We start from the raw sequence: 27,418 nt of genomic DNA, 5'->3' as shown, positions 1-27,418 counted from the left end.
GAAGAAGAAGAAGAAGAATAGAAGAAAACGAAGGAGAAGGAGAAAGTTAAGAATGAAACTAAAATTTGAGAGAACATCTGAAATTTTGGGAGGAAGGAAATAGAACACAAAAATTGATTTGTGTAGGAGAGAGAAAAAATACTTTTTGAGGAATATGTGAAATTGAAGTTTGGAGGAAGCTAAAAATTTAGGGAAAAGATGGGCGTAAATCTCTTTCCATAACATAAGAATGCTTTTTCAATTTAGCGCGGTTTTAAAAATATATATATCTGAAGCATGCCTTTTCTCTTAATAGCTTAAATGACCTTAATGCTAAGTAGATGCTACGGAAAGTAAGATTAGTTGTAATGAATATAGTTTTTTCTTTAAAAAATTAGGTTTACAGCCCATGTTTATAGGTTATGAAAAACTGACAAAATCTTTAACCCAGCCAATTTCACTTATGGATTGAAAAGAAAAAGATAATTATACCCCTATGATTTTAAATTAGTTTTCCATCCATTCCTTCATTTTTACCTAAATTTAGGGCTCACTACTTCCATTCCTTCTTCCCAATTTCACCCACGCCCAATTTCTCTTTTTGTTTTGATTTCTTCTTCATTCTCCTTCGTTTTCTTCCTCTTTCGATTTACCTTAGGGCTGCTATTCTTGCTTCAACTTGCAAAGAAAAATGAGATGCAATTTCTACCAAAATTATTTTTAGATTTTTAGAGAAAAAATATATTTTATATGTTTTTTTCTTGACATATGATGCTCAATTACTTGGAGTCTGTTTAGCTTTAGTTCATTTCCGGCATGTACTTAAATTTATTGTTAAGATTCTAAAAGATTCTTCTATTGCAATAGTGTTGCATTGTGCTTTTAAAGATGTTTGATTTTGACAATGATTGTGGAAAAATGAATTATCTATTTCTTGGCATGAAGATAATGATATGTGTCAGACAGATGATAAATTAATTTCAAGCACACTTTGTTAGTTGCATACAAGTTTTCTTAAGCTAGACACAAGTACACATGTAACATAAGTGTCCTGGTAAGCCCAAGGTCGAATGTAGGGAATCTAGTGTAGACTAATGTAAGATGGGCTACTAATATGTTTGCAGTGGTTTTCGAATTAAATGTATGTGTTGGTTATGTACACTAAACTAACTTAGTATGCCTGCAAAAGGAAGTAGGAGTTCATATAAAGGGGAAGAGGATACATGGATGAATGGATCAGGCCTTAAATGGTATGCGTTGATTCCTTAGTTATAACAACAAGCCTATGTAAGCACAGTGAAAATGAGGTGGAGATGGTAGAGATGTCAGCTAGAATTTAAGTGTATGTGCACGATGCGTTTAGAGTCTATTCTCTAGTTTATGCTCAACACCTCTCGATATAAATGCCATATTTATCTTATCTCTAAGATGTATGCGTTAGTCAAAATGAGCAGACAAAACATGAATAACTTTATCTCTAAAATTACTCAACGCCCTAGCTTAATGAGTTCCACAAATACTTACTCTCGAGTAACTAAATGCTTTTACTTCAATCGACTAATCAGGTAGATTCAAGCAATATACTTTATACAAATATCATGCAAGTAAACTCTACACACATAAACAACTTAGTAATTCAACAGATGGAAATGTGGAAATGGTTGAAATGGAGATTGAATTAAAGAAAATATGTTTTGTTACATAGGTAAGACAATAAATGAAAATGCTATGTAGGGGAGAAAAGTCAAGCCACAGGGTTCAATCTCTTGGTCCTTTGGCTCGTTTTTGTGCTTGTTATTAACAACTACATAGAAGGGAAGAAGGAGATGTCTCTTTCGAGCTTTTCTCTGGCAATACTTCGTTACCAACGGTGGGAAATGACAATCGTTCTTCCTTTTTCTTTCTTGCAATCGGCAGAGATGAAGAATTTACAGATTTTCTAAGCTCTAAACTTTCTAAGTGTCTAACTCTCACTTTTGTAGGTAACTTCTCCTTATATACACAATCAACTCAGCCACTTGGTGATATGACTGCATTAAATTTCATATTCTAAGTTAGTCGCCTACAATTCTGTCTTATTCAGACGCCACCTGTCAGTTGCCCATGCTTACAAGTTGTGATTTGACGTCAATTGCACGTACCAAATGTATCTACCATGCATTGGACTAGCTAGACGCATGCTCCTTGCGCTTGCTTTGTCTGTAACACTTAGTAAATTCTCCTGATTTCTGCATTAAAGTGTGTTAGTGATGCAATTTCTACTTAAAGGGTACTTTTGCATGAGTTTATCACATATATGCAATTTCATGCATTTTTCCTTTATTATGAATGAATGTACATCATTTCAATCCTAACTATTCCAACTTTGAGATAACAATAACTTGTATTTTTACAAGTTATAAATTAGCTAGAAGTTCGACGTGCTTCTAGTGAAATTAGCTTTTCACAAGCTAGGGTTTCAATATGTGAATTAAGAGCTGCCATTAAGCTTGTTTGTCTATTGCTTTGGTAGCTTCAATTAATAGACTTCAAAAGATGAAAAGGAGATCTTATATTGTAGTTTTTATTTAGACTTCGAGTATAAATTCACTGTAATATTCCGCTTTCTTGTGTATTATTTAGGAAAATTGATAACTCAGGAACAAAGAAGTTCGTGAATTTGTTTTTATGTGATAATTTGTTATGAGACCCATGTCCCATGCCATTTGATTGTCTATTTATTACCATCTGATTTATGTATATTTTTTTCTCGATTATTTAGTACTTTCTGGAAGTCATTTGATTGTTTACTTATTGCTATCTGATTGCGTTTTATTTTTTTTCTCAATTATTTAGTACTTTTGGAAGTTATTTGATTGTCTACTAATTACCATCTGATTGCCTTATATTTTGTTTTCAATTGTTTAGCAGTTTTTTGAAGTCATTTGATTGTCTATTGATTGCTATCTGATTGCCTTATATTTTTTCTCAATTATTTAGTAGTTTCTATAAGTCGTTTGATTGTCTACTGTGTTGGATTGTATGTCTAAAAACTCGCAGTTTGTAATGTTAAATATATTCTATTATCAATAAAGATTTATAGACATTTATTCAATAAAATTGTTGTTGAATATGTAAATTGCACTTTAAAATCTAAATCCAATAAACTAAAGATCCATGGCTATTATTTAAATACATAAACTTTATGTGGAGACATAAGAGTGAATCAAGTTCAGTAAATAGCCAAAATGGTCTATAGTATACGAATAAGGTTGGGTACCTTATTCTGGTAACACTATCGGATGTGGCCCAATCTATAGTTGTTACAATTTGTTGTAAAGTGCTACAAACGAAGTGATCCTGATTCATGCATGTATTGACATGAGGAGCGAAGACGTCCTATGCAATGAGTTTACATAATATCGGACCAAAAATTAAGTCATTCTTACTTTATAACGCTATTTACTGTTTAAGACTAATTATTTCAAAGCGATGACCTAGATAACTTGACCTTAATCCTGAGTTAACTATGAACTCCTGTTTATTCGGGATTATCCTTAGATTTTCATGTGTGAGGGTTGACTCAATAACATCGGCTCAATAAGCCTCCCATTTTAAGGCTAAGATCGGGTAGATAGCTGGAGACATAGGGTGCAAGACGGAATTCACTCATATTTGCTTTTAGGGATAGTAGAGAGGTTGTTCTCTAAGTGCTGACTTTGAGTCTTGAACAAGGAGTTCTACTCTCTCATTGACCCGAGAGGGACTCGGTTTAGTGACTGAATCACAAACCAATTGTTCATTAGAGGATTAGTAGGACTTAAGGAGCAATATGTAATCTCGAGGGTAAAATAGCTTTTGACCCAGCCGTTATTACGAACAAGGGTTGACTTACTAATCATGGTTATATCGAGTGGACATAATATATCTAGGGGAGTGCAACTATTGGGTTTTAGTGAAGTGACCCAGTAGTTAATGAATGGTAGTTAATTATGTTACAGAGTTTAGTGGTTAATTGCGGATCGTTGGAGCCCATGATCTGTAAGTCCATGAGGTCCCCTTACTAGCTCATATCGAAATAATCCTTAGAACAGTGTGACGAACAAATTTGAAGTGTTCAAATTCAATTTTTGGAGCAAAGCGGTAAATATATATGATATATTTAACCTAATGTTTAATTGCGAATTAAATATAAAGAGAGAAAAAATAGGAGATATTTAAATAAAATTTAAATATCAAAATTATGAATAGATTCATATTTATTAGGATTATTGTTGGATTTAATATTAAATTAAATTAATTAATTATTTAATATTAATTTAATTTTAAAATTGATTATTAGAATTAATTTTGAAATTAAATGGAATTGGACGAAATTGCATTAAAAGTCAAATTGTTAACTAGGTTAAAAACGCAATAAAAGTCAAATTGTTGACTTTTGACTTTTGAAAGTCAAAAAGTCAAATTTGTTAACTTTGGACTTTGAGAGTCGAACTTTGATATTTGACCAAGTTAGTGGAAAGATCCAACATTTGTGAGTGTAAAATGTCAACTTGTGCATGGCTAAGTGTTGTCTTCATTTGAAGACACTTGTCCCACTAAATTCCACTTTGAGTTAGTGGATTTTTTAGTGTTAAATTCTCATCAAACTCAAAGTTGCATGTTTGTATGTAATTGTCTTTAAAAGGAAGAGTTTCTTGCTTTTTAGAATATTTGGCCAAAGTGGAAATTTATGAGAATTATGTGATAATCTCATAAATGTTTTCTCTCAAATACCTAGCTTTTTTCTCTCCAAATTAGTCATTCACCGGATCTCACCATCTCGTTCTAAGGCCTAAGAATAGTCGGGAAGACTCTCGTGGTGGTCTACAAACCGTTCATAAGGAGATTGGTGCTAATTTGGAAAAGCTTTAGGATTACAGAGGTTGTATTTCTTCTTCCCTTCCTTTTACTTTATTTAATTGCATGCTTATCCTTTGTAATTAACCTACTTAGAGTACTATAGATCCATTTTTTCTTCCGCTATGCATTTATTCATTCTATCATACTAATTATCATCTGATTGTCTAATTTATTTTTCTCAATTATTTTGTAGTTTCTGGTAGTCATTTGATTGTCTATTGATTGCCATCTAATTTTTTATTGATTGCCATCTATTTTTTTCTCAAGAAAATAGAAAGAACAAGGTGCATAAATTGAATTCATTAGCGGAAGTGTGTGAACGCAGTGTCAATGTAAATCGATTTTCAAAAACTCAAAATTTAGAGAATTACAGAGAAAAACAAAAGTAATATAAGTATGCTTTTGAGAGGAGAAGGGATAAGGAAAGAACTTACCTTTGAAGACTTTTTTTCTCGCCAACTCCTCTCCACAAAATGGAACAACAGGAACCAGATCTCCATCAAACTCAACGTACAGAAAGTTCTTCCCACAAACATAATAGATCACAAATAGAGGACACCACCAACAGGACTTCCTTGCTATTCTCAGGACAAGAAACACAAATTGTGGGATCTTTTGTGTTTTGGGAGAGATGGAAGAAAACTTGAGAGAGGGGAGATTTTTCTTTTTAGAGTAAAAACTTTTTGCAGGAAGTTCTTCTGTGTTTCAAAAACACTCACTCCACCAACAACAACTCCTCTGCCAAAATACATTATTTGAGAGTGATGGATGGAGAGGGAGTTACAACTCCCATCCATTCAACCGTAAATTTGATTTATTTAATATATACTAGTTGAAACTACGTGCATTGCACGTGTTTCATAACATTGTAATAAAATATACATGTATAAGTTAAAATTAAAGTCTTCTACCTAATATTCATTTTTAATTTGTATTAATAAAAATTCATATTGCTCAAAACATATTTGAATTAGTATATATTTTTTATACTTTTTTTTTTAGTTTTCAAATTGATTTTTTTGATCTCTTGATTCAAATCTTTGATAGTAAGAGAACAAACAAACAAATCATATTTGCATTTATAATAAAACTTTAAAATAAAAGCTCATCAGTTTTATTAGGAATAAAAATCTGTTTCTATTTATTTATTTCAAAATTATATATAGATGAATTGTTGTATATTTACAACAAATTTGGAAAGAGAAAAAATAAATTACAAAAGCATGTAAAAATAATAAATAATTGTAAACCAAGTCATTGGTGTGTATTTAAGAAAATTAAAAAGTGAAAAAAAAAAAAAAACTACAGAAGCATAAAATAGTCGATCGTTATCTTCTTTGTCACTTTATCGATCTATAAAGTCTTGAACCTTTAACAAATTTCTTGAACTTCAAAAGCATTGTCTTCTTTTCTACTTCTTCAATATGTGAGAAAGACTATACATATAGAATAAAAGAAGAGCTACAAAAGCATATAAAAAAATTAAAATAATATTCCATCATCATTGAAGAGGATGATATATGTTAGATAAAAAAGAAGAAGATGACATATGATTAAAAAAAACAGAGAGAGACAAATGTGGTATCTCCTTTTAGATTTAGAAGAGAAATACTTGAAGCTTGAGATAATGCCTACTTCTAAAAAAAAGCTTAAGGAAGAAAAAAAAATAATGGGAACGATGTTGCTATTAAGAAAAAAAAAAACCATATTACTACAAATAAAATTTCTACAAAAATAAAACAGAAAAAATTATAGAGAGAGAGAGTTAAAATAGATTAAATTAAAAAAGAAAAATCAAAAAAAGGAAAATTGTGAAGAGTTATTTAATCGAAAGAGATTTAATTTAGCTCTTTATAGAAAAATTTAGATTTCAAATCTTATTTTCATTCAAAATAAATATAGATACAAATTATAAAATTATTGGAAATGATTTTTTTAGATAAAATGGTATAAAAATTTGTCTTTTTATTATTTCTTTAGCTTTTCTTAGACAAATGAGATTTTCATCCATAATTTTTTTTTAGATGCATGACATTATAGATAAAATCTAAATCCAGATTTTGTATAAAAAAACAATATTTTTTACCTGAATTATTCTTAGATAAAATCAATTTTTTTATTAAAAAAAAGTTATCATCACTCTAATTTCCTCACTTCATCGTGAATACCAAGAAAAGAGAGAATATTTTTACTTGATGATTTAATTTGGAATTATCGACATACATACACATATATATATATGACGTGACTTAAGTGATTTTTTTCCTTTTAACATTATATAGAGTTTTATTGTGTTTTTTTATTTTTTTCCATATCCCCATTTTATTTTAGTAGTAGATTTTTTTATTTTTTTTTAACTTTTAAAAATTTCTCTAACGTCAATTATTATTATTTTTAGATAGAATGAGATTTTCATTTATATAATTTTTTTAAATAACAAATAAAATCTTGTTAGATATTATGAGGTTGGCAATATTTGTTTTTAGGTTCACAGATGTTATCAAAGATGTTATTGCATGGGTGGTTTCTAGGAAAGGAATGTTCTACAGAAATGTTGATCATGCAAAATACTTTCCTTGTCGGTTGTTTCCTTCTACAATATTATTTGTCGATCTCTTTTTCTTTTTCAGCGTGCGACTGCTAAGAAAGTTAGGGTTACTCGTATGTGTTTTTGCTGTACATATTTAAAGAACATTTAGTCCTTCGGTTTTGGTTGGTTGTTTTGTCTTTTTTAGAGCAACATTGTGTTACAGTATTGTGATTGTATCGATCGTATTTCTAAGAAGGAGAGAGTTACGTCACTTGGAGTTCTGATCTACTTATAGTTGGGTATCGTGATTCATCTGAGAAAGGATTCTCAAAGCTTAAGAGACGAAGAGATTGGAATTCCCCATAGTGGAAGCAATGGATGCAACAATCTATAAATTTATTTCATAGAACATACAAAATACAGAGTAACGAAAACCATTGATAAACATTATTAATTCAAGCATGCTACTATAGTGAAAATGGAGAAGAGGGATTAAGAAATCACTCATTTTTTAAGACCAATTTCTCACGTTCTTCTCCAATTCGAATTGTCTTCTCCCGATCTCACGAACTCGGCATCCATGAACTCAATGAACAGGAACAGACACCACCAATGGGTCTTTCCTATTATTCTCAAGGACGAGAATCGTGCAGAATTGTGGGCGTGCATCTAATATTGGTGTAAAGGAAGAAGAAAATATTTTTTAGAGAAAAAAAAAATCCTTTCAAAACCAGATGAGAGAGAAAGTTTTTTTCTCTCCTCTAATTTGTTACATGAGTTTTGGGAGAGAATAAGTGGTGAGGGAGTTATAACTTCCTCCACTTTATTTTTAATAAATTCAAATTCAAAATTTGATTTTTTTAAATAAATATATATTAACTAACTTAATATATATATAAATATTAAACTATATGTTATAATATACATAACGTAATATATATGTTAAAACCAATTGAGGTAAAAGTCGTTTTGAACATAGAGATGTTTAAAACAGCTGAAACTCGAAATAAGAAACGAAAGATTTCTCCAAACGTCTATCTTTGGCACTTGAGACTTGGTCACATAAACAAGATTGAGATTGGTTAAGAACGGTCATCTAAATCAGTTAGAAGACAGTTCATTACCACCATGTGAATCTTATCTTGAGGATAAAATGACTAAAAGATCTTTTTTTGAAAAAGGTCTTAGAGCCAAAAAACCCTTAGAGCTGGTACATTCAGACCTTTGCGGTCCAATGAATGTTAAAGCTAAAGAGGGTATGAATATTTCATCATTTTTATAGATGATTATTTAAGATATGGGCATATTTACCTAATGCATCATAAGTCCAAATCACTTGAAAAGTTCAAGGAATATAAGGCAGAGGTTGAGAATCAAGTAGATAAAAAGAGTAAAACACTTTGATTAGATCGAGGTGATGAGTACATGGACTTAAAATTCCAGAACTATTTGATAGAACACAGAATTCAGTCTCAACTCACATTACCTGAACACAACTCAAAAAATAGTGTTGAATAGAGGAGACATAAAACCTTGTTGGACATGGTTCATTCGATGATGAGTTATGCTCAGTTGTCAAGTTCTTTTTGGGGTCATGCAGTAGATACTGCAGTATATATATTGAACATGGCTCCCTCGAAAAGTGTTTCTGAAACACCTTACGAGTTATGAAGAGGACGTAAAGATAGTTTACATCACTTCATAATCTGGGGATACCCAGCACATTGTTGGTACAGAATCCAAAGAAACTGAAACATCGTTCAAAAGTATGCCTATTTATAGGCTATCCTAGAGAAACAAAATGTGGTTTCTTTTATGATCCTCAGGAAGATAAAGTATTTGTATCAACAAATGCAAAATTCCTGGAGAAAGACACATTAAAGATCATCAACCTCGTAGTGGGCCAGTAATAAATGAAATGACTAGAGAAACTACAGATAGATCAACAAGAGTTGTTGATCGAGCAGGTCTATCAATAGAAGTTGTTGATGAAACTGGTACTTCATATCCTTCTCAAGAGTTGAGAATGCGTCGATGTAGTGGGAGGATTGTGCAACAGCTTGATCGGTACATAAGTTTACTGAAACTCAAGTCGTCATACCAGATGATGCCTAAGAGGACCCATTAACTTTTAAACAAGCTATGGAAGATGTGGATAAGAACCAGTAGATTAAAGCCATGGACCTTGAAATGGAGTCAATATACTTCAATCCAGTCTGGAATCTCATAGACCAAGCTGGTAAGGTATAGACCTATAAAGTTAGGCTTGTGGCAAAAGGGTTTATCCAAAGAGAATGGGTAGACTATGAAGAAACCTTCTCTCCGATTACCATGATCAAGTCTATTAGGATAATCTTATCCATTGTCGCATTTTATGATTATGAAATCTAGAAAATGGATGTCAAGACAACCTTTCTAAATGGCTATCTTGAGGAGAGTATCTATATGTCCCAACTAGAAGGATTTATAGAATAGGGTCAACGATAAAAGGTTTGCAAGCTTAATAGATCTATTTATGGGTTAAAACAAGCTTCTCGATCCTGGAATTTGAGGTTTGACACTACAATCAAATCTTATGGTTTTGAACAAACCTCCCCGATCTCTACCTTAAAGGTTGCTTTGCCTTCTGTAAGTTGTCTCCAAGAACTAGTTTCCTGATTGAAAGTACAGAAATGATGAGCATCACCTGAATCTACTATCCAGGTCTTTTTATCATTCTCCACTAAGCGTGTCTCAATGACAAGCAAATCATATTTACTTTGTCATGCTACTTTCATATCCTCATCTGTAAAGTTCAAAACTTTTTTATTTAAAAGTGAATTAGGAGATAGAGGACATTCCTCTGTTAAAAAAAATTTCAAATCATCGTTTGCTAGTATGTTTGATTTGCATGTTGATTAATTAAAATCGTTAACTAAACCGGAAGCGCGTAATTTCGAAGAAATTGACATGCTGAAATTTTAAACAAATTCTAATTAGTAAACTACAATTAAACCAAATTTAATTTTAGAAAAAATAATAATGTACACAAAAAACCATTACTTATTTGTAAGATACTATAGTGAGTCATAATAAGTGCTACTGAGGGGCAGTCAAATACTCCTTTACTAAAGAAAGACATTCTTGACTAAATACTATCTCCAGAATAACTCTTATTCCTATAGTCATTTAATTACCATTTTCAATCATAAATTACTAACACTTAGTAACTCTATAAGTGTAACCCTCCATTTTCAGATTTCAGAGGCCGGCACTAATGATGCTACCGAATTGGAGAGTCAAGGTTCAGAATAGACCCAAGAAATCCTAGCCATTTCTAGATTTTGAGTTGTTCCGAATCCCATGTGACAGCCCTCCGAGGGGATAGGCGTCATTAAATGACTAGCAAGGTTGCCTAAAGTCAACAAGTAGGCGCAACATAGGAATCTCATAGTCCAAACCAATGAAAAAAACTGCAGGACACGTTGACATATATCCTTCACCCACTACTATGAACTACTTCCACAATCCACATTGATCTTGATATGTGCAAACACTTTCCGAATGGAGGTCACTTCTAGGGTGACACGAAGCCAAGCATGAATCTCATAGTGTGAACTTTTAGGGACTTGAGAGCTAAAATCAATATATCACATATATTTAATTTTATGATGAACTACTTCCCATATTCACCTTGATCTTGACCCATGCAAACACTTTCCGAATGGAGGTCACTCCTAGGATGACACGAAGCAGAGCATGAATGCCACGATTTGAACTCTTAGGGACGTGAGAGCTAAGAATAATATATCATATACGTTATTAATCTCCCAGAAGTGTTCTTAACATATCATATATGCTATTTAATCTCCCACTGAAACATTCTACTAATTGTTTGGGTATCCTTTTACTTAATTTTATTCTAACTAAATGAACAACCTAAGTCTATGTGGTTTATCCAAGTATAATATTTATAAATGGATTTAACCTACGATGTCTAGGTGATAAACTGATTTTATTACCTCGCACCGTTCATACATTGCTCATAAAATCGGTTAGCAACACTCAATTATTCGGCCATAATCCTCAAGTAGGAGGTGTTTCGTAGACAACTTAAATACCTCTAGCCTTTGATAGGATTATATACCGGTTGAGTTTGTATCTGTGTTTTATAAGACAATGACCTATTTTAACTATTAAAATAGGTGGTTAACCTACGTGAGTATGCAACTTCTCTTTATCATTGATTTTAATGTCTAATCCAATTTTATAAAAAAATTATAAAATAATAGACATGTTTTTCATTCATAACATTTATCAAAGGCATTCAAAATTTAATATAACACTTATATTAAACTTTAGAAATCCTAAATATGCATATTATATACTATAACTCTTTATAACATATATCTAATGCATTAAACATGCTTCCTATGGTAGGATTTTAAATCTACATGGGATACATTATGCACATACATGTTTTAAATTAAATATAACATACATCACATGCATAACTATTTAAATCATACTGATATGGTTCAACTTTGGCATCCCAAGCAAGCAATAATAATTTAATTATTACAAATTATTACAAAAACAACTAAAAAATAGCTCCAAATCTAATCTGGATCGTCGACCCGACCTGAACCAGACCCAAACCGTTCGAACCGGACCTCTAAGATTCCAACTGAGGCTGAACCGGACCAGGAGAGAACCAAACTGGTCGAACCAGAATTCACCCGCGCAAACTGGCTCACGAACGCGCACATTGCTGGACTGGGATGAGCAGTGTCACGACGCTGCATCCCTGCATTGCAATGCCTCAGGGTCCCTGATGAACAACTTCATGACGCTCTATGAACGATGTCGTGACGTTGCAAGGACAGTAGCTGAATTTCTAGTTTCTGTAGCTAGTGATGCTTGTTTCTATCTTCGATTACACCTAAATTCAACTATATTAACTCCAATAAAATTACAGACTCTAGAGCACACATATAAGCTTATCAAACAAAAGCCAATTACAAATTTACCAACTGAATCAAATAATAATCTAATGCCAAAATTGATTAAAACATCATATTAGTCTCAAAATATGCATGCATAGAAATTCACCCACCAAACTCAAATTAACACTAATTGAGTGCTTAAATCATACTCTGATATCAATTGATGGAATGTACAAGTATACAACGAAGTAATCAGAATCAATAAGCACTCTAATTACACTTAATTTGAGTTCTAAAAGCATGCAAACAACGGTTTCATCAAAGAAGAGGGTTTTCAGAACTTATACCTTTGATGAATCTTTCAAATCCGAGCTGCTCTCCACAAAATTGAGCTTCAAATCAGTAGTAGACCACCAAGAGTGTCTTCTCTACTATTCTCAGCCTTGGATTTGATTAGTGGAACTCAAGATTGAAGTCAATGGTGAAGGGAGATGGAAAGGGTTTGAGCAGAAACTTTTTTGCAACAAATCTGGAATTGATAAAGCATCATCATCTCTTCCAATCCAAAATTGAGTGTTTATGTATATGATACATGCCAGCCATAATGTTGATTGACACCTCAAATTTTACATTACTAATGGGCTAGATGTTGGGATTCAAAGAGTCCACTTCTAATTTCCAAAAGTTGAAAATTTCCACTATCAAAAAATTCCATTTTCAATTTTTTTATTAGTTCAAAATTAAGTCAATTTTGAAATTCAATTTCTAAAAAAAAAAAAACTAAATTGAAATTGAAAATTTAATTTGATTTTAATTAATTAAACAACTTTAATTAATTAAATAATAATTTAATATCAAATATTAAATTAATCAAACACCTAATTTGAACATGAATCCAATTCATGTAATTCAATATTTAAAGCAATATTTAAATATTTTAACTTCTCTAATTAGGTTCAATTTCGATAAATTAAACGTTTAATTATATTGAATATAATTATTCAAACCCTAATTTGTAATTTGAACACTTCAAATTGAAACCCTAAATTCAATTTGAACATTTCAAATTAAAACCAATTTGAAAACTTAATTTTTAATTTTGAACATTTCAAAATCATTCAATTCAGTAATCCAAGGTGTTCATGTTTTACAAGCTAGTAGTGGCACCTTATGAACCTACAGATCATGAGCTCCAATGAATTGAGACTAATTGGCTAAACTCTTTATACCGAATTAATCAATATTCGTCAACTACTGAGTCACACCACTATAACTCGATAGTTGCACTCTCCTCACTATATATATATTTTTGTCCACATGATTTAACTATAATCAGTACGTTGCCTTTTCATAGGTTGTTCGTAATAACAGTCGAGTCAAAAATTGTTTTACCCCTAAAATTATATCTTGCTCCTTAAGTTCCACTGGTTCTCTAATAATAATTGGTTTGTGATCTAATCACTAAACCGAATCCCTCTCAAGCCAATGAGAAGGTAGGCCCCTTGATCAAGATCTGGATTCAGCACTTAAGCAAACAACCTTTCTCTTAATCCTAAATCAAGTAGGTGTGATTTCGTCTTGTACTCTATGTTCCTAGCTATCTACCCGATCTTACCCCTAAAATGGGAGGCTTAATGAACCAGCATTGTTGAGTTAACCCTCACCTATGCAAATCTAAGGATAATCTCAAATAAACAGGAGTTCATAGTTAGCTCGGGATTAAGGTCGAGTTACCTAGGTCATCTATTTGAAACAATTAGTCTTAAATAGTAAACAATGTTATAAAGTAAGAGTGACTTATTCCTTGGTCCGATCTTATGCAAACTCATTACATAGGATGCCCCCACTCCTCATGTCAATACAAATGATTCAGGATCACATCGTTTGTACTATCTACAGAGCAGACCGCATCCAATAGTATTACCAGAATAAGGTGTCCAACATTATTCATATACTATAGACCATTTTGGCTATTTACTCAAACTTGATCCATTTTTATGTCTCTGCATAAAGTTCAAGTATTCATGTAATAGCCATGGATTTTAGTTTATTGGATTTAGTCTTTACTAGTGCAATTTACATATTCAACAATAACTTTATTGAATAAATGTCAAATAACATCTTTATTGATAATTGAAAATGTTTAACATTACAAAATGTGAGTTTTTAGGACATACAACACAACAAGACAACCACATTCGTAGGCCTCGACAACCACCTCCGACTACAAGCTCCAATGAAAATCACCTTCAATGATCACCTTTGAGCAAACAATTCTTATGACCAACTCGAGGCTTCGACAACCACCTTCGACGACAAACTCTGACAACCAACTCTAATACCACCTTCATGCGACTAACTTTAGGCTTCGATAGTCACCTCTGACTACAATCTCCAGCAAAAATCATCTTCAATGATCAACTTCGACGACCACTTTCACCCAACCAGCTTCGGGATTCGAAAACCACCTTCGATGACAAACTTTGACAACCAACTCCAATACACCTTCATGTGACCAACTTAAGGCTCCAACAACCATCTTCGACTACAAACTCCAGCAAAAATCATCTTCGATAATCAACTTCAACAACCACTTCCGATTACTATAAGACTGATGATTGTTAAAGTATGTTGTAGGGTTGTTGATTATATAAAAATATTATTTTGTCTACATTAAGTGCAATTTTTATATGTAATGGATTCACATATCTGAGTTTTAAGAATATTTAGATGAAAAATATGTATGTAATTGAAAAGTACATAATATATAACAAAAAAACCATAAAATGAAAAAAAAAATTCTGGAACATTTTTCAGCAAGAATTAGTGAAAAATAGAGATTTGTTCTCTGATGATTCTCCAAATTTAGAGGAAATGAAAGTGAAACTATTGAAGAAATGTGGTGACATTCTATTGGCTGTTATGACGATGGGGGATTTAATTAAAAAAATCATGACATAGTAAAAATATAGAGTAACGATAGGAAGAAGAAAAAAAAGAAGAAGATGATACTGAAATCAATGGAGAAAAATTAGCTAGAATCAAAAGTTTTGATTTCGCTTTAGTTTCTCGTCTTTTTAACCATATTTCTAAAAGAAATGTAATCACTACAAGAAATTGGGCCTTTTACGTCAGGTGAAAAAACTAAAAACGGATGTATAATGTTGGTTTTAAAAATTAAAAAAAAATGAATCTTTAATGTCGGTTTTAAATTGACCTTAAAGACATACTTTAATTTTGGTTTTAAACCAACATTGTAGATATACAATTATTTTTTTTAAAAGAACAATATCCTCCCTCTTTCATTCAATTTCTCCAATAATTTTTTACTCTCTCCTTTCTCACTTCCCTCCTCCAAATCCTCCAAACCCTCTCATTTCTTACTCTCTCTTTTCTCACTCTCTCTTTCCTCACTCTCTTCTTTCTCACTTCCCTCCTTTAAACTCTTGCCATTCATCTATCGATTGTGGGTGAAGAGTCTGCCTTGGTCCATCGATCGTCAATCATGGGTACAAATCCGTTCGCCGTGCAGATCCAGCCTTCGCTCATCGAGTATGGTTCATCAATCCGGTCTCTATCTATATATTTGACCTCTGTTAATCGACCTGGCCTCTGTTTGTCATCGATCGTGCAGGTCTGTTGTGGATCCAACCTCTATTCGTCGTCGATCCGGCCTCCATGTCATCACTCGTCCACCAAATCCACTCTTCCGTCGGACATTTTCCTTTGTTCACTTCCACCAACCACCTTACAGGTAAACTTCGGCGACAACTTCCTCGACCTAATTCACTCTTGTCCTTATCCTTTTACTTCTTCCTTCCATTAATTTCTATGAAACTTCACTCGATTTCGCTTCTTCTCTTCTAATTCCAGGGCTCCCTTTTGATGGTCAAACCCAAGGCTCCGAGGCAAACCCTAGATTCTTACACTGTCAAACACATCAACAAAACCATTAAAGGTAATACAATCCACTCCCTCTTCTTCCTTCTCCTCTTCCTTTTTTATTGGAATCTTGTTGGGTTGTATGTCCTAAAACTCGCAGTTTGTACAGTTATACATATTCTATTATCAATAAAGATGTTATTTAACATTACTTCAATAAAGTTGTTATTGAATCTATAAATTGCACTTATAAATTCTAAATCCAATAAACTATGATCCATGGCTATTATATGAATACTTGAACTTTATGTAGACATAAATATGGATCAAGTTTGAGTAAATAGCCAAACCAGTCTATAGTATACGAATAAAGTTGGGTACCTTAGTCTGGTAACACTATCGGATACGGCCTACTCTGTAATTGTTACAATTTGTTGTAAGTTACTACAAACGAAGTGATCTTGATCCCTTCAAGTATTGACATGAGGAGTGGGGACATCCTATGCAATAAGTTTGCGTAAGATCGGACTAAGAAATAAGTCATTCTTACTTTATAATGTTGTTTACTGTTTAAGACTGGCTATTTCGCTTAGATGACTTAGGTAACTCGATCTTAATTTTGAGCTAACTATGAACTCCTATTTATTCGGGATTATCCTTAGATTTGCATAGGTGAGGGTTGGCTCAACAGCGTCGGCTCAATAAGCCTCCCATTTCAGGGGTAAGACTGGGTAGATAGTTGGGGATATAGGGTGCAAGAAGGAATTCACGCCTACCCGATTTAGAAATAAAAGAAAGGTTGTTCTCTTAAGTATTGAATATAGGCCTTAAACAAGGGGCCCCACCCTCTGATTGGCCTGAGGGGGATCCGGTTTAGTGATTGGATCACAAACCAATTGTTCATTAGAGGATCAGTGGAACTTAAGAAGCAAGATTTAATATCAGGGGTAAAATAGCATATTGACCCGGCCGTTATTACGAACAACCTATGAATGATCGACTTACTGATTATGATTAAATCAAGTGGACACAAATATATTTATAGTGAGGGGAGTGCAACTATCAAGCTATAGTGGTGTGACTTGATAGTTAATGAATACTGATTAATTTGGTCTAAAGAGTTTTGGCCAATTAATCTTAAATCGTTGGAGCTCATGATCTGTAGGTCCATAAGATCTCTCTACTAGCTCGTAAAACATGAACACTTTGAATTAATGAATTGAGTAAATTTGAAATGATATCAATTTGAATTGTCAAATTGAAATTAGGGTTTGAATTTGAATAAGTTCAAATTCAAAAATTAAGGTTTGCACATTTATATTCAATATAATTATTTAAGTTGAATTTATCGAAATTAAACGAAATTGGAGAGTTAATAATATTTAAATTATCGAAATTAAACGAAATTGGAGAGTTAATAATATTTAAATATTGATTTAAATATTAATTACATAAATATGATTCATGTTTAAAATTAGATGTGTGATTAATTTAATATTTGATATTAAATTATTATTTAATTAATTAAATATGTTTAATTAATTAAAAATCAAATTAATTTTCAATTTCAATTCAATTTGAGAAATTGGTTTTTGAAAATTTTGGATTTAATTAATTGTGAATTAATTAATTTAAGTTTTAATTAATTTTAGAATTAATTAAAGTTAATTGAAATGAAAATTCAATTTTAATGGGATCTTCCCACATTTAGAGAAGTTGCAGGTGTTCCTTCCTTATACACACATTTCCTACTTTACAATTGAAGCTGGCATAATCTTGGTTTAGTGGTGTTTGCATGAAGAAAGTTCATGAAGTTAAAATGTTGTACAGAAAGCCAAAACTCAAACAATCCTACCCCAAAATATTGTGCAGAAAGTAAAAATGGATTAATTTGTTTTCTTTGTTGAGATTTTAAAAAGTCCACTAGTAAGTTAACCTCAATCTCACTTAAGTTGGTTCAATGGATATTTTGAGTTGCACTTGAGTTCGTAACTTGATGTAATTTAATCCACATTCTTTCTCGTTCATGATCAGTTCATGTTTTAGTACTGTAGTAGAATAAGTACAAGGGCTGTGAACTTATGTATAATTCATTCAGGTTAAGAATTTGTATATCATATTCATGGTTTGAACTCTTCAATAATTTAGGTAGTTAAGGACTATGCCCTTTCTGAGTTGAAATGATGAGCAACCCGAATATGAGGGACTTTCCCACCCATTTTGAGTTATAACTCTTCTTTAAATGATACATAATTCACATTAACATCTAAGAACGATAATGATTCAAGTGTTCTTGCATATTCCAATTAACAGGTAGCAGAGCCATTGAGAGCAATGGTTATGGGTGCTCCTTTGGAGGACGCTCGACATCTTGCTCAACGCTATGACAGAATGCGACAAGAAGTTGAAGCTCAGGTAATTCGTCAATGCTGTAAGATCTTTTGGCTTTGTTTTTTATTTGGCTGAGGATGTGATGTACTTTGGTAAGATTCCAATTCTATTGAATATATAATTAAGTAGCACTTTATGTTCTACCTAGACAGACTATTGAGGTTTTCAAGCGTCAGGCAAGAGTGAGAGCAACACCAGGCAATGCTGAGATTACTATGAAGTTGGAAGCTGCTGAAGCGAAATTGCAAGATCTAAAGTCAAATATGGCAACAATGGGAAAGGAAGCTGCAACAGCCATGGCTGCTGTTGAAGCTCAAAAACAAAAGCCAACTCTCCAGCGACTCATTGCCATGGCGGGTATAATCTTATCAGGATTTATGGTGGTTCTTTGATTTTGTTTAGATCTATTTTAGCAGTCAAAGATTGAAATAAATGGTCTTGTTTCATCTTGTATTTTGAAGGTTGAAGCAGAACCTGCTTATCATCAGAGAGTCCTTCAGGTTCTTTTGGGTAAGTTTCAGCGGATTATTGCTCTATGAGTTCTATTCAAGATGTTTGGAATAGTTTGGTTTGAATTTGTTGAAACTGGAATTTGAATTGTGCTGAAAACAGAGTAACGAACAGCTGGAAGTTTGGACTGTTGGTAGAATTTTTGATGATTTGGAGGAAAGATAAATCATAAAACCAAATCCTTGGTGAGTCTCTTTTAACATTCATCTTAGAATTGAAGAGTATGGTATAACTTGTTGGGGTTGATGCCCTAAATTTCGTAGGGTTGTTTATTTAATAAAATATATGGTATTTTGTTTCATATTTTAGTTACATTAACCACAAACCAATAAACTAACATCCAAGGTTAATTTGTAGCTTAAACATGTATGTAGAGACATACAGGTGGATCATGTTTAAGTGATAACCTAAATGGTCGGTAGTAAATGAATAAGATTTGGTACTTTATCCTGGTGACACTACGAGTATAGCCTGCTCTATAGGTATTACAATTGTTGTAAAATGCTACAAATGATCTGATCCTGATCATTCATGTATAGACATGTGAGCAGCGATATTCTATACAAAAGAAGTTTGTATAAGACCAGACCACGAAATGTTTAGTCTCATTATATAACGTCGTTCATAATAGAAACTTTCATTTCACTAGGATGACCATAGATAACATGACCTGAATCATGACCTAAATCCTAAGGGAGTTGTGAACTCCTACATATGAAGGCGGTCCTTTGATTTGTATGGGTGAGAGTGGCCAGATTGCCGACTCAATAAGCCTACCATTTTGGGGATTCATCTGATTGAGGAGCTAGGAATACAGCACAAGAAGGAATTCACTCATTCCCCGAGGTCAGGATAAGTAGATAAATTGCTCCCTTAAGAGCTGATTCCGGGACTTGAAAAATGTGGCGCCACACCCTGTCTTGACCTAAAAGGGGTCTAGTCACAGTTGGACTATGATCTATTGCTCATTAAAGGAATTAGTGGTACTTAAGGAGTTCGATGTAACTATAGGGGCAAAACGGTAATGTTAGTCCAATTGAATTTACGAGCAATTTGGGAAGGTTCATCGTACTGTTAATTGGTTATATCCAATGGACATAGAAATATATCTGCAGTGCGAAGAGCGCAGTCGTCGGTCTTTTAACGAATGGTAAATAATTTAATTATAGAATTTGATTAATTATTCATGTACTATTTGAGCTTTAAGCTACAGGTCCATGAGGTCCCTTTGGTAGCTTAATAGGATTAAATGAGAATCAGTTTTTGGATTAATTTAAATTATTCAAATTAATTGATGGATTTAATTATATATAATATAATTAAGTTTTTTTATTTACATATGATGTAATTATTGTAATGTATTTGATACATTATAGCATTTATGAGAAGAAATAAATATTTGAATAAGATTCAAATATTAATTGTATGAATTGGATTCATATTTGTTAAATTTAATATAAATGTAATTAACATTAAATGTTATATGAGAGAAAAGAAACTATAAGTTATATTGTTTATGATACAATATTAAAACTATAGGTTATACGTTATATTTGATATAACATATAGTTTAATATATCTATTATATGATAAGTTAGTTATCATATTTATATATATAATAATTTTTTAATAAATTAATTTTATTATTTTATTTATTAAAATTAATTTAATTGAATTAGGGAGTTGTCAACTCCCTCCCCTATTTTTTTACGTGGGTGATTGATGATTTTTTGGCTTATGATAAGATAGAGTCTCCTTCTTCATAAAGCAAGACAGAAACGTTATGTGTGTGAGTTTTTCTCAGAGAACAATCAAAATTCTTGATCCTTCTATCTTATTTCAATCCCTTCCCTCATTCCAAAATAGCCAAAGTCTACCACTCCTAGGTTATTTACCTGAAAATACCAAGGTCGCCATCGTGCTAGTGCCAATTTCTAGTTCGAGGGATTCTTGAAGATCTGAAGGGTTTCTAAAACCCTGTTTTTTTTTTTAATTAAGCATGTTGTAATTTATGTAAATGCATAATTTGTTTTTCTTTTCTATAAAAATTTCATTTTGTGAAAAATGGGAACTGGGACGATCCCGCTTCTGCTCAAGGTTCCCTTTAATGGGATCATTCATAACTAAGCGAGTAGAAATTCATTTCAGTGTTGGGATTGGTGTCCTAATTCTCCTGGTAGTCTTGTAGTCTGTAAACATTTTGTACACATTATTACTAATAAAATAAGTGTTATTTTATAAGCATTTACTCAATCCAATAAACTAAGATCTGTGGTTATTTTATGTAACTTAAGCATGTATGTGAGACATACAAGTGGATCATGTCTTAAGTAATAACCTAAATGGTCTGTAGTATAAGGATAAATGAGGGATACTTTATCTTGGTGACACTATAGATACGACCCACTTTGTAGATGTTACAAGTATTGTAAAGTGCTACAAATGATCTGATCCTAATCACTCATGTGGAGACATGCGAGTGGGGTATCCTATACAAAGAGTTTGTATAAGACCGGACCATGAGATGATTAGTCTCTTTATATAATGTCGTTGATAATTGAGACTTACATCTCACTAGGATGATCATAGGTTACATGACCTTAATCCTGTGTGAGTTGGGAACTCCTGCTCATGAGGGCAGTCCTTTGATTAGTATAGGGGAGAGTGACAGGATTGCCAACTCAACAAGCCTACTTTTTTGGGGAATCATCTGATTGGGGAGTTGGAAACTCAGCTACACAAGATGGAATTCACTCCTTCCCCGAAGTAGGGATAAGTAGATAAATTGCTCCCTTAAGGGCCGATTTCGAGTCTTGAACATAGTAGTCACACCTTCTCTTTGGAAGAAAGGACTTAGTCATAGTTAGACTATGACTTATTGTTCATTAGAGAAATCAGTGGTACTGAAGGAGTTAGATGTAACTACAGGGGAAAAACGGTAAATTGGCCTAGCTGTACTTACGAGCGATTTGTGAAGGGTCATCGCACTGTTGATTGGTCATATGGATACAAAAATATATCTGTAGTGTGAAGAATGCAGCTGTCGGTCTTTAGTGGAGTGACCAACAGTTAATGGATGGTGAATCTCGTGACTAAAGAGTTTAGTTAATTATTCACATATCGTTGGAGCTTCAAGCTACAAGGCCATAAGGTCCCCTTGGTAGCTGATAGGTTCAAGTTGAGAATCAGATTTTAGGTTAGTTTGAAGTGTTCAAATTAACAAGAGGAAATTCAATTATATGTGATATAATTGATATGATGTATTAGATACATTAATTGGAGGAATTCATATAAATATGATTTATATTAAATACCATAAAATAGGAAAAGAACTATGGTTTATATGTTTTATATTATGAAATATTAAAACTATAGGTTATAAATATAATATGATAAGTTGGTTATCATATTTATTTATAATATATTAATTATATGATAACTAATTTTTTTTCTTTAATAATCGAATTGAGTGGGAGGTTACTGGAAGTTTTATGGTAATCGTGAGATAAAAAGGAAAATTGTTTTCCAAAATTAGAGAGTTGATTCATTCGAAAAAAATCTAACGAAAAAGGCTATCAAGTAAAAAGTGTTTTTACTAAGCGATAGCGTTGAGAGCATACACGATCTAGCTACGAGTTAACTATACAATAGTTACTCGCTTGATCGTTGCTACACGATCGAGTAGCAAAGTCTATACAATAGGTTTCATCTTCTAAACGATCGAGTACATCGTCTATACGATAGACAATCTTCATCTCCCACTTACTCGATCGTATACCTCCTGTCTTCCTCAATCCAAGATCATACAAAGCCCACAACTCATGGATTCTCACACCGAGAATACCAAGGTAACATTTGTGGTGGTGTTCTAATTTAGTTTGAGGATCGAGTTGGACTCGATTAGATTTGAGATGCATCCAATTGTTCATGTTGTTGGCTGTTTCGTTCGTTGTGTTCGTATTCATGCTGACTGAACAATTTGCTAAACGATCGAGGGATATTTGAAGAAGAGTCAAATGTACGCATATTCTATCCCTTATATCTTCTTGTAGCATGCTGTAATTTCTATTTATGCCTAATTAGTTCGTTTCCGTTTAAGACTATAATTGTTTGTGTTCATTCTAAATGGAGATTTGGAACGATCCACTTCTGCTGCTCAAATGATCTATATTTAGATTTCCTTCAATTTTAGCAGCAAAGAGAGAAAAATCGTGAAGAAATAGTTGTTTTCATATGCTGTTAATTGGGCTTATAGCTACTATTTTTGGTTGGTATGGAACATATACTAATCATTTCTTTAAGAGTATTTGTTATTTGAACAAATAGGTATAGTTGGGAAAGAAAATAACTCAAAGCAATATACTAAAATGTGAAACAAGCAGCACATAGAATGGTTACTGTCAAAAAACTGTATTGCTGTAGTTTTACTGCTTTTTAAAAAAAAAAACAAAAAAAACTTGATTAACCACACTTTTGGCTTGAAATTTCCACATTTAATCATATTCAACATCTTAGGATACCTTTAACTTGAATTGGGCTTCACATTTATGGAAGTGTGGGATATGAAGAATTAAAAAGTTTAGAATAAGCTAGATGACTAGGAATGAAAATTGTGTTGATACGTGGGTTAAATTCATTTCAAGACAAACGAGGCTAGAAAAAGCCTACGATCCAAGTAGTTCTCACCTTTGACTTCGAGTGACAAAATATTATTGTAAATCAATTCTTTTACATGTTTCCTTTTCAAAAAAAAATAAATAAATAAATTCTTTTGCAATCCAAAGCATAATTTTCCATGGCATGAACTCTTTGTTCTAAGGCATGATGAACATGATTTAATATTATGAGTTTTACGAGTTTTCCTCCCTAATGCCTTGAAGTATGATTTATCTAGAAAAACATGTCTTATGTTTGCCACAGCTCCAACACATTTGCAAGCTCGCTTATTTGGACTTTTATATGTATATAGGTTTTGGTATGGCATGTACATGTATAGAAGGATTTGAGAGTTAAATATTTTGGCGTGTTTATGGGCTCATCTTGTGGTAATCTTGTGGTTATTTTGAGAGGTAGTTGTATGTATGGGCTCAACTGTTTCAAATTTAAGTCGGTTCTTAATTAGTTGTTTGAGTTGAGAACTTATAATAGGTCTTTTTTTAGTTTGCTTGAGTTGTCATTGAATATAGTTGGTTAGTTTTTAACAAGTTTTGTTAGATTTGTTTTATTAAGTGTTGAATATTCCTTTTCAGGAATTTTGATAGTTTTGTTGAGAAGAAGTGGTTGTGGAATATTATTGGGAGTGTATTTCTTTGAACAGGTTCAAGGTAAATTTTTTGTTTTGTTGTGGTAGCGTCATTATGCTACTGAAAATTTTCCATCGTTTTCACTAATTCACATCCAGGTAACCGAGTTTCTCTTCTTCACGATCTTGAAAAACAAAGATTCTCTCAACTCAATTGTTGGGAATGTCCTAGAACTCGCAGTTCGTGTTAAACATTCTATTTATCAATAAAATATTATTGAGTGACTTATTCAATAAAGTTGTTGATTTTGCATTCTATTATAAAAATCCAATAAACATATTCATGGCTATAGTTTGAATACTTCAACTTTATGTGATGACATAAACGGGATCAAGTTAACAGTATATAGCCTAAATGGTCTAATAAGTATATGGATGAAATTGGGTGTCTATCTTGGTAACACTATTGAATGTGGCCTACTCTGTAGTTGTTACAAGAAGTTGTAAAGTACTACAAATGATGTGGTCCACATATCATTCATGTTGAGACATGTGACATGTGAGTGGGGGCATCCTATGCAATGAGTTTGCATATAGACTGGACCACGAAAATAGTCACTTTTCTTTATAACGATCATTTACTATTAAAACTAACTATTTCATTATTGAGTAACCTAGGTTAACTCAATCTTAATCCTAAGCTAGCTATGAACTCCTGTTTGTTCAGGATTATCCTTTGTTCTGCATGGGTAGGAGTAGTCCAACAGCATTGTTCAATAAACCTTCCATTTTGGGATAAGATCGGATAAATAGCTGGAGACATAGCCCTATAAGATGAAATTCGCTCCTATCTGATTTAGGGTTAACAGATAGATTATTCTCTTAAGTACTGATTCCAGGTCTTGAACAATCGAGGCCCCACCTTCTCATGATAGAGAAATGACTTGATTCATAGGTATTATAAATAAAATAAAATAAAAAATTGTTCATTAGAGGGTAAATAGGAACTTAAAGAACAAGATGTATTGACAGGGGTAAAATGATGATCTTGACCCAGCTGTGATTACGAACAACTGTGAAGGATCGACTTACTAATATCAAGTGGACATAATATATTTACAGTGAGGGGAGTTCAACTATGGGCTTTAGCGGAGTGACCTATTAGTTAATGAATGGGGGTTAATTCGGTATAATGAGTTTAACCAATTAATCTCAGATCGTTGGAGCTCATGATCTGTAGGTCCGCGAGGTCTCCCTACTAGTTCGTAAATGGATAAGGTTTAGAGTAGCATGATAAGTTAATTTGAAACGTTCAAATTAGAATTAAATGAAATAGGAGAATTTATATTTAATATGATTTAAATATATGAAGGTGGATTTGTGTAAAAATTAATTTAATATTTGATATTAAATTAATTGGAATTAATTGAATTATTTAAATAAATATTTATTAATTTTATTAGAAAATTAATTTATGAAATTAATTTTATATAATTAATATTTTTTTCAATTTTAAAATCAAATAGAATTTGAAGTCATTTATTTGAAAATTGAAAAATTACAAAAACTTACACAAAATGGAAAAATGGGTTTTTCCATTATCTTCTTCAACTAGCTCACATAAAAACCATTCATATTTTCTTCAATAATTCCAAGCATGAACTGCATCTCATGTAGCTATCTTCTTTGCATGTTAACCTGCAATAAATAAAGAAGATTGGAGTAAAATTAAGGCATGCATTCAAAGAGTTTTTTCAAAAAAAAAATTCGAGCTGAAGAAAAGTTCTTCAAGTGGTTTTGTAGCAGTGAGCTTCACTCCTAATTTCCTGTTGTTCAAGCTATTCTTGAGTCCCATAACTCTTTCTAAAGATCCAAGAAGATAGTGGGGGAAGTTCTTAAGGTGGTACACGGCAAGTTTTGGAGAAGACAACAGCTGAGAATCAAGATCTTGAAGAGTTCTACAAATGTATGACTTCAAACTCTCTTATATTATATGAGCATGCTTTAGTTTTTGCCAAAATTAATGAATTAGAATGTTTATTAATCCTTATTATTTCCGTCACCAAACTTTCTGATACCATCACTTACTTTTCAAAGATCTACAAAAATTATATTATTATTATTATTATTATTATTATTAGGTGGTGGTGGTAGTAGGTGGTGGTGGTAGGTGGCGTGGTAGTAGTAGTCGTAGTAGTAGTCGTAGTAGTAGTCGTAGTCGTAGTAGTCGTAGTCGTCATAGTCGTAGTCGTAGTCGTCGTGGTAGTAGTCGTGGTAGTAGTCGTGGTAGTGGTAGTAGTGGTGGTAGTAGTAGTAGTAGTAGTCGTCGTAGTAGTCGTCGTCGTAGTAGTCGTAGTCGTCGTAGTCGTCGTCGTCGTAGTAGTGGTGGTGGTAGTAGTAGTGGTGGTAGTAGTAGTAGTAATAGTGGTGGTCGTAGTAGTAGTAGTAGTGGTGGTCGTAGTAGTAGTAGTAGTGGTGGTCATAGTAGTAGTAGTAGTGGTGGTCGTCGTAGTAGTAGTGGTGGTCGTCGTAGTAGTAGTAGTAGTAGTCGTAGTCGTAGTTGTCGTAGTCGTAGTCGTAGTAGTTGTAGTCGTAGTCGTAGATCTCTCTTTATGTTTTTTCTTAGGGAACTCTAGATTCAACACATTATGTATTTGAGCTTTGTGGGATTTTTTTTTTCTTCTTTAGATCTCAAATGGAGACATTTTTTCTTTTTTTTTTTTCTTCTTTAGATGGAAAACTATAATTTTGGTATTTGAAAAATATAAGACTTGTGAAAGATTGTTGGTTAAAGGTTTGGACTAATTCAAACTCTCCAAAGTAGACAGCCAACTCTCTCAGACTTTAGACTTTTGAGCTCTATGTATCAATATCAATGTAACTTGTTAATAGGTTACTTAGTTAAACAATTTATTGTTTTTTTTGTTGTGAATTAGTTAATTTTTGTTTATTGAAATTATATAATATAATATATAAAATATATATATATATAATTTAATGATAAAAAGACAAACATTTAATATCGGACAATTACTGACAAAAAGTAGGTGAAAAATCGACATTGAAGATGATGTTCAA

The 27,418-nt window shown here is 32.5% G+C and overlaps 1 protein-coding gene across 1 annotated transcript; it reads left to right on the top strand.

Moving 5' to 3' along the window:
• The first annotated feature begins 15,820 nt into the window (after nucleotides 1-15,820).
• Nucleotides 15,821-26,976, top strand: LOC120075449 (keratin, type II cytoskeletal 2 epidermal-like). The gene is made up of 5 exons (XM_039028848.1): nucleotides 15,821-15,949; nucleotides 18,511-18,612; nucleotides 18,741-18,968; nucleotides 19,050-19,088; nucleotides 26,482-26,976. Exons 1-5 carry the CDS (start codon nucleotides 15,821-15,823, stop codon nucleotides 26,974-26,976), a joined length of 993 nt encoding a protein of 330 aa, XP_038884776.1.
• The last annotated feature ends 442 nt before the right edge of the window (nucleotides 26,977-27,418 follow it).

The sequence above is a fragment of the Benincasa hispida genome, chromosome 4, assembly GCF_009727055.1.
Source record: "Benincasa hispida cultivar B227 chromosome 4, ASM972705v1, whole genome shotgun sequence".
In the NCBI taxonomy this organism is placed as follows: Eukaryota; Viridiplantae; Streptophyta; class Magnoliopsida; order Cucurbitales; family Cucurbitaceae; genus Benincasa; species Benincasa hispida.
This window is presented reverse-complemented; position numbering and strand designations above follow the sequence as displayed.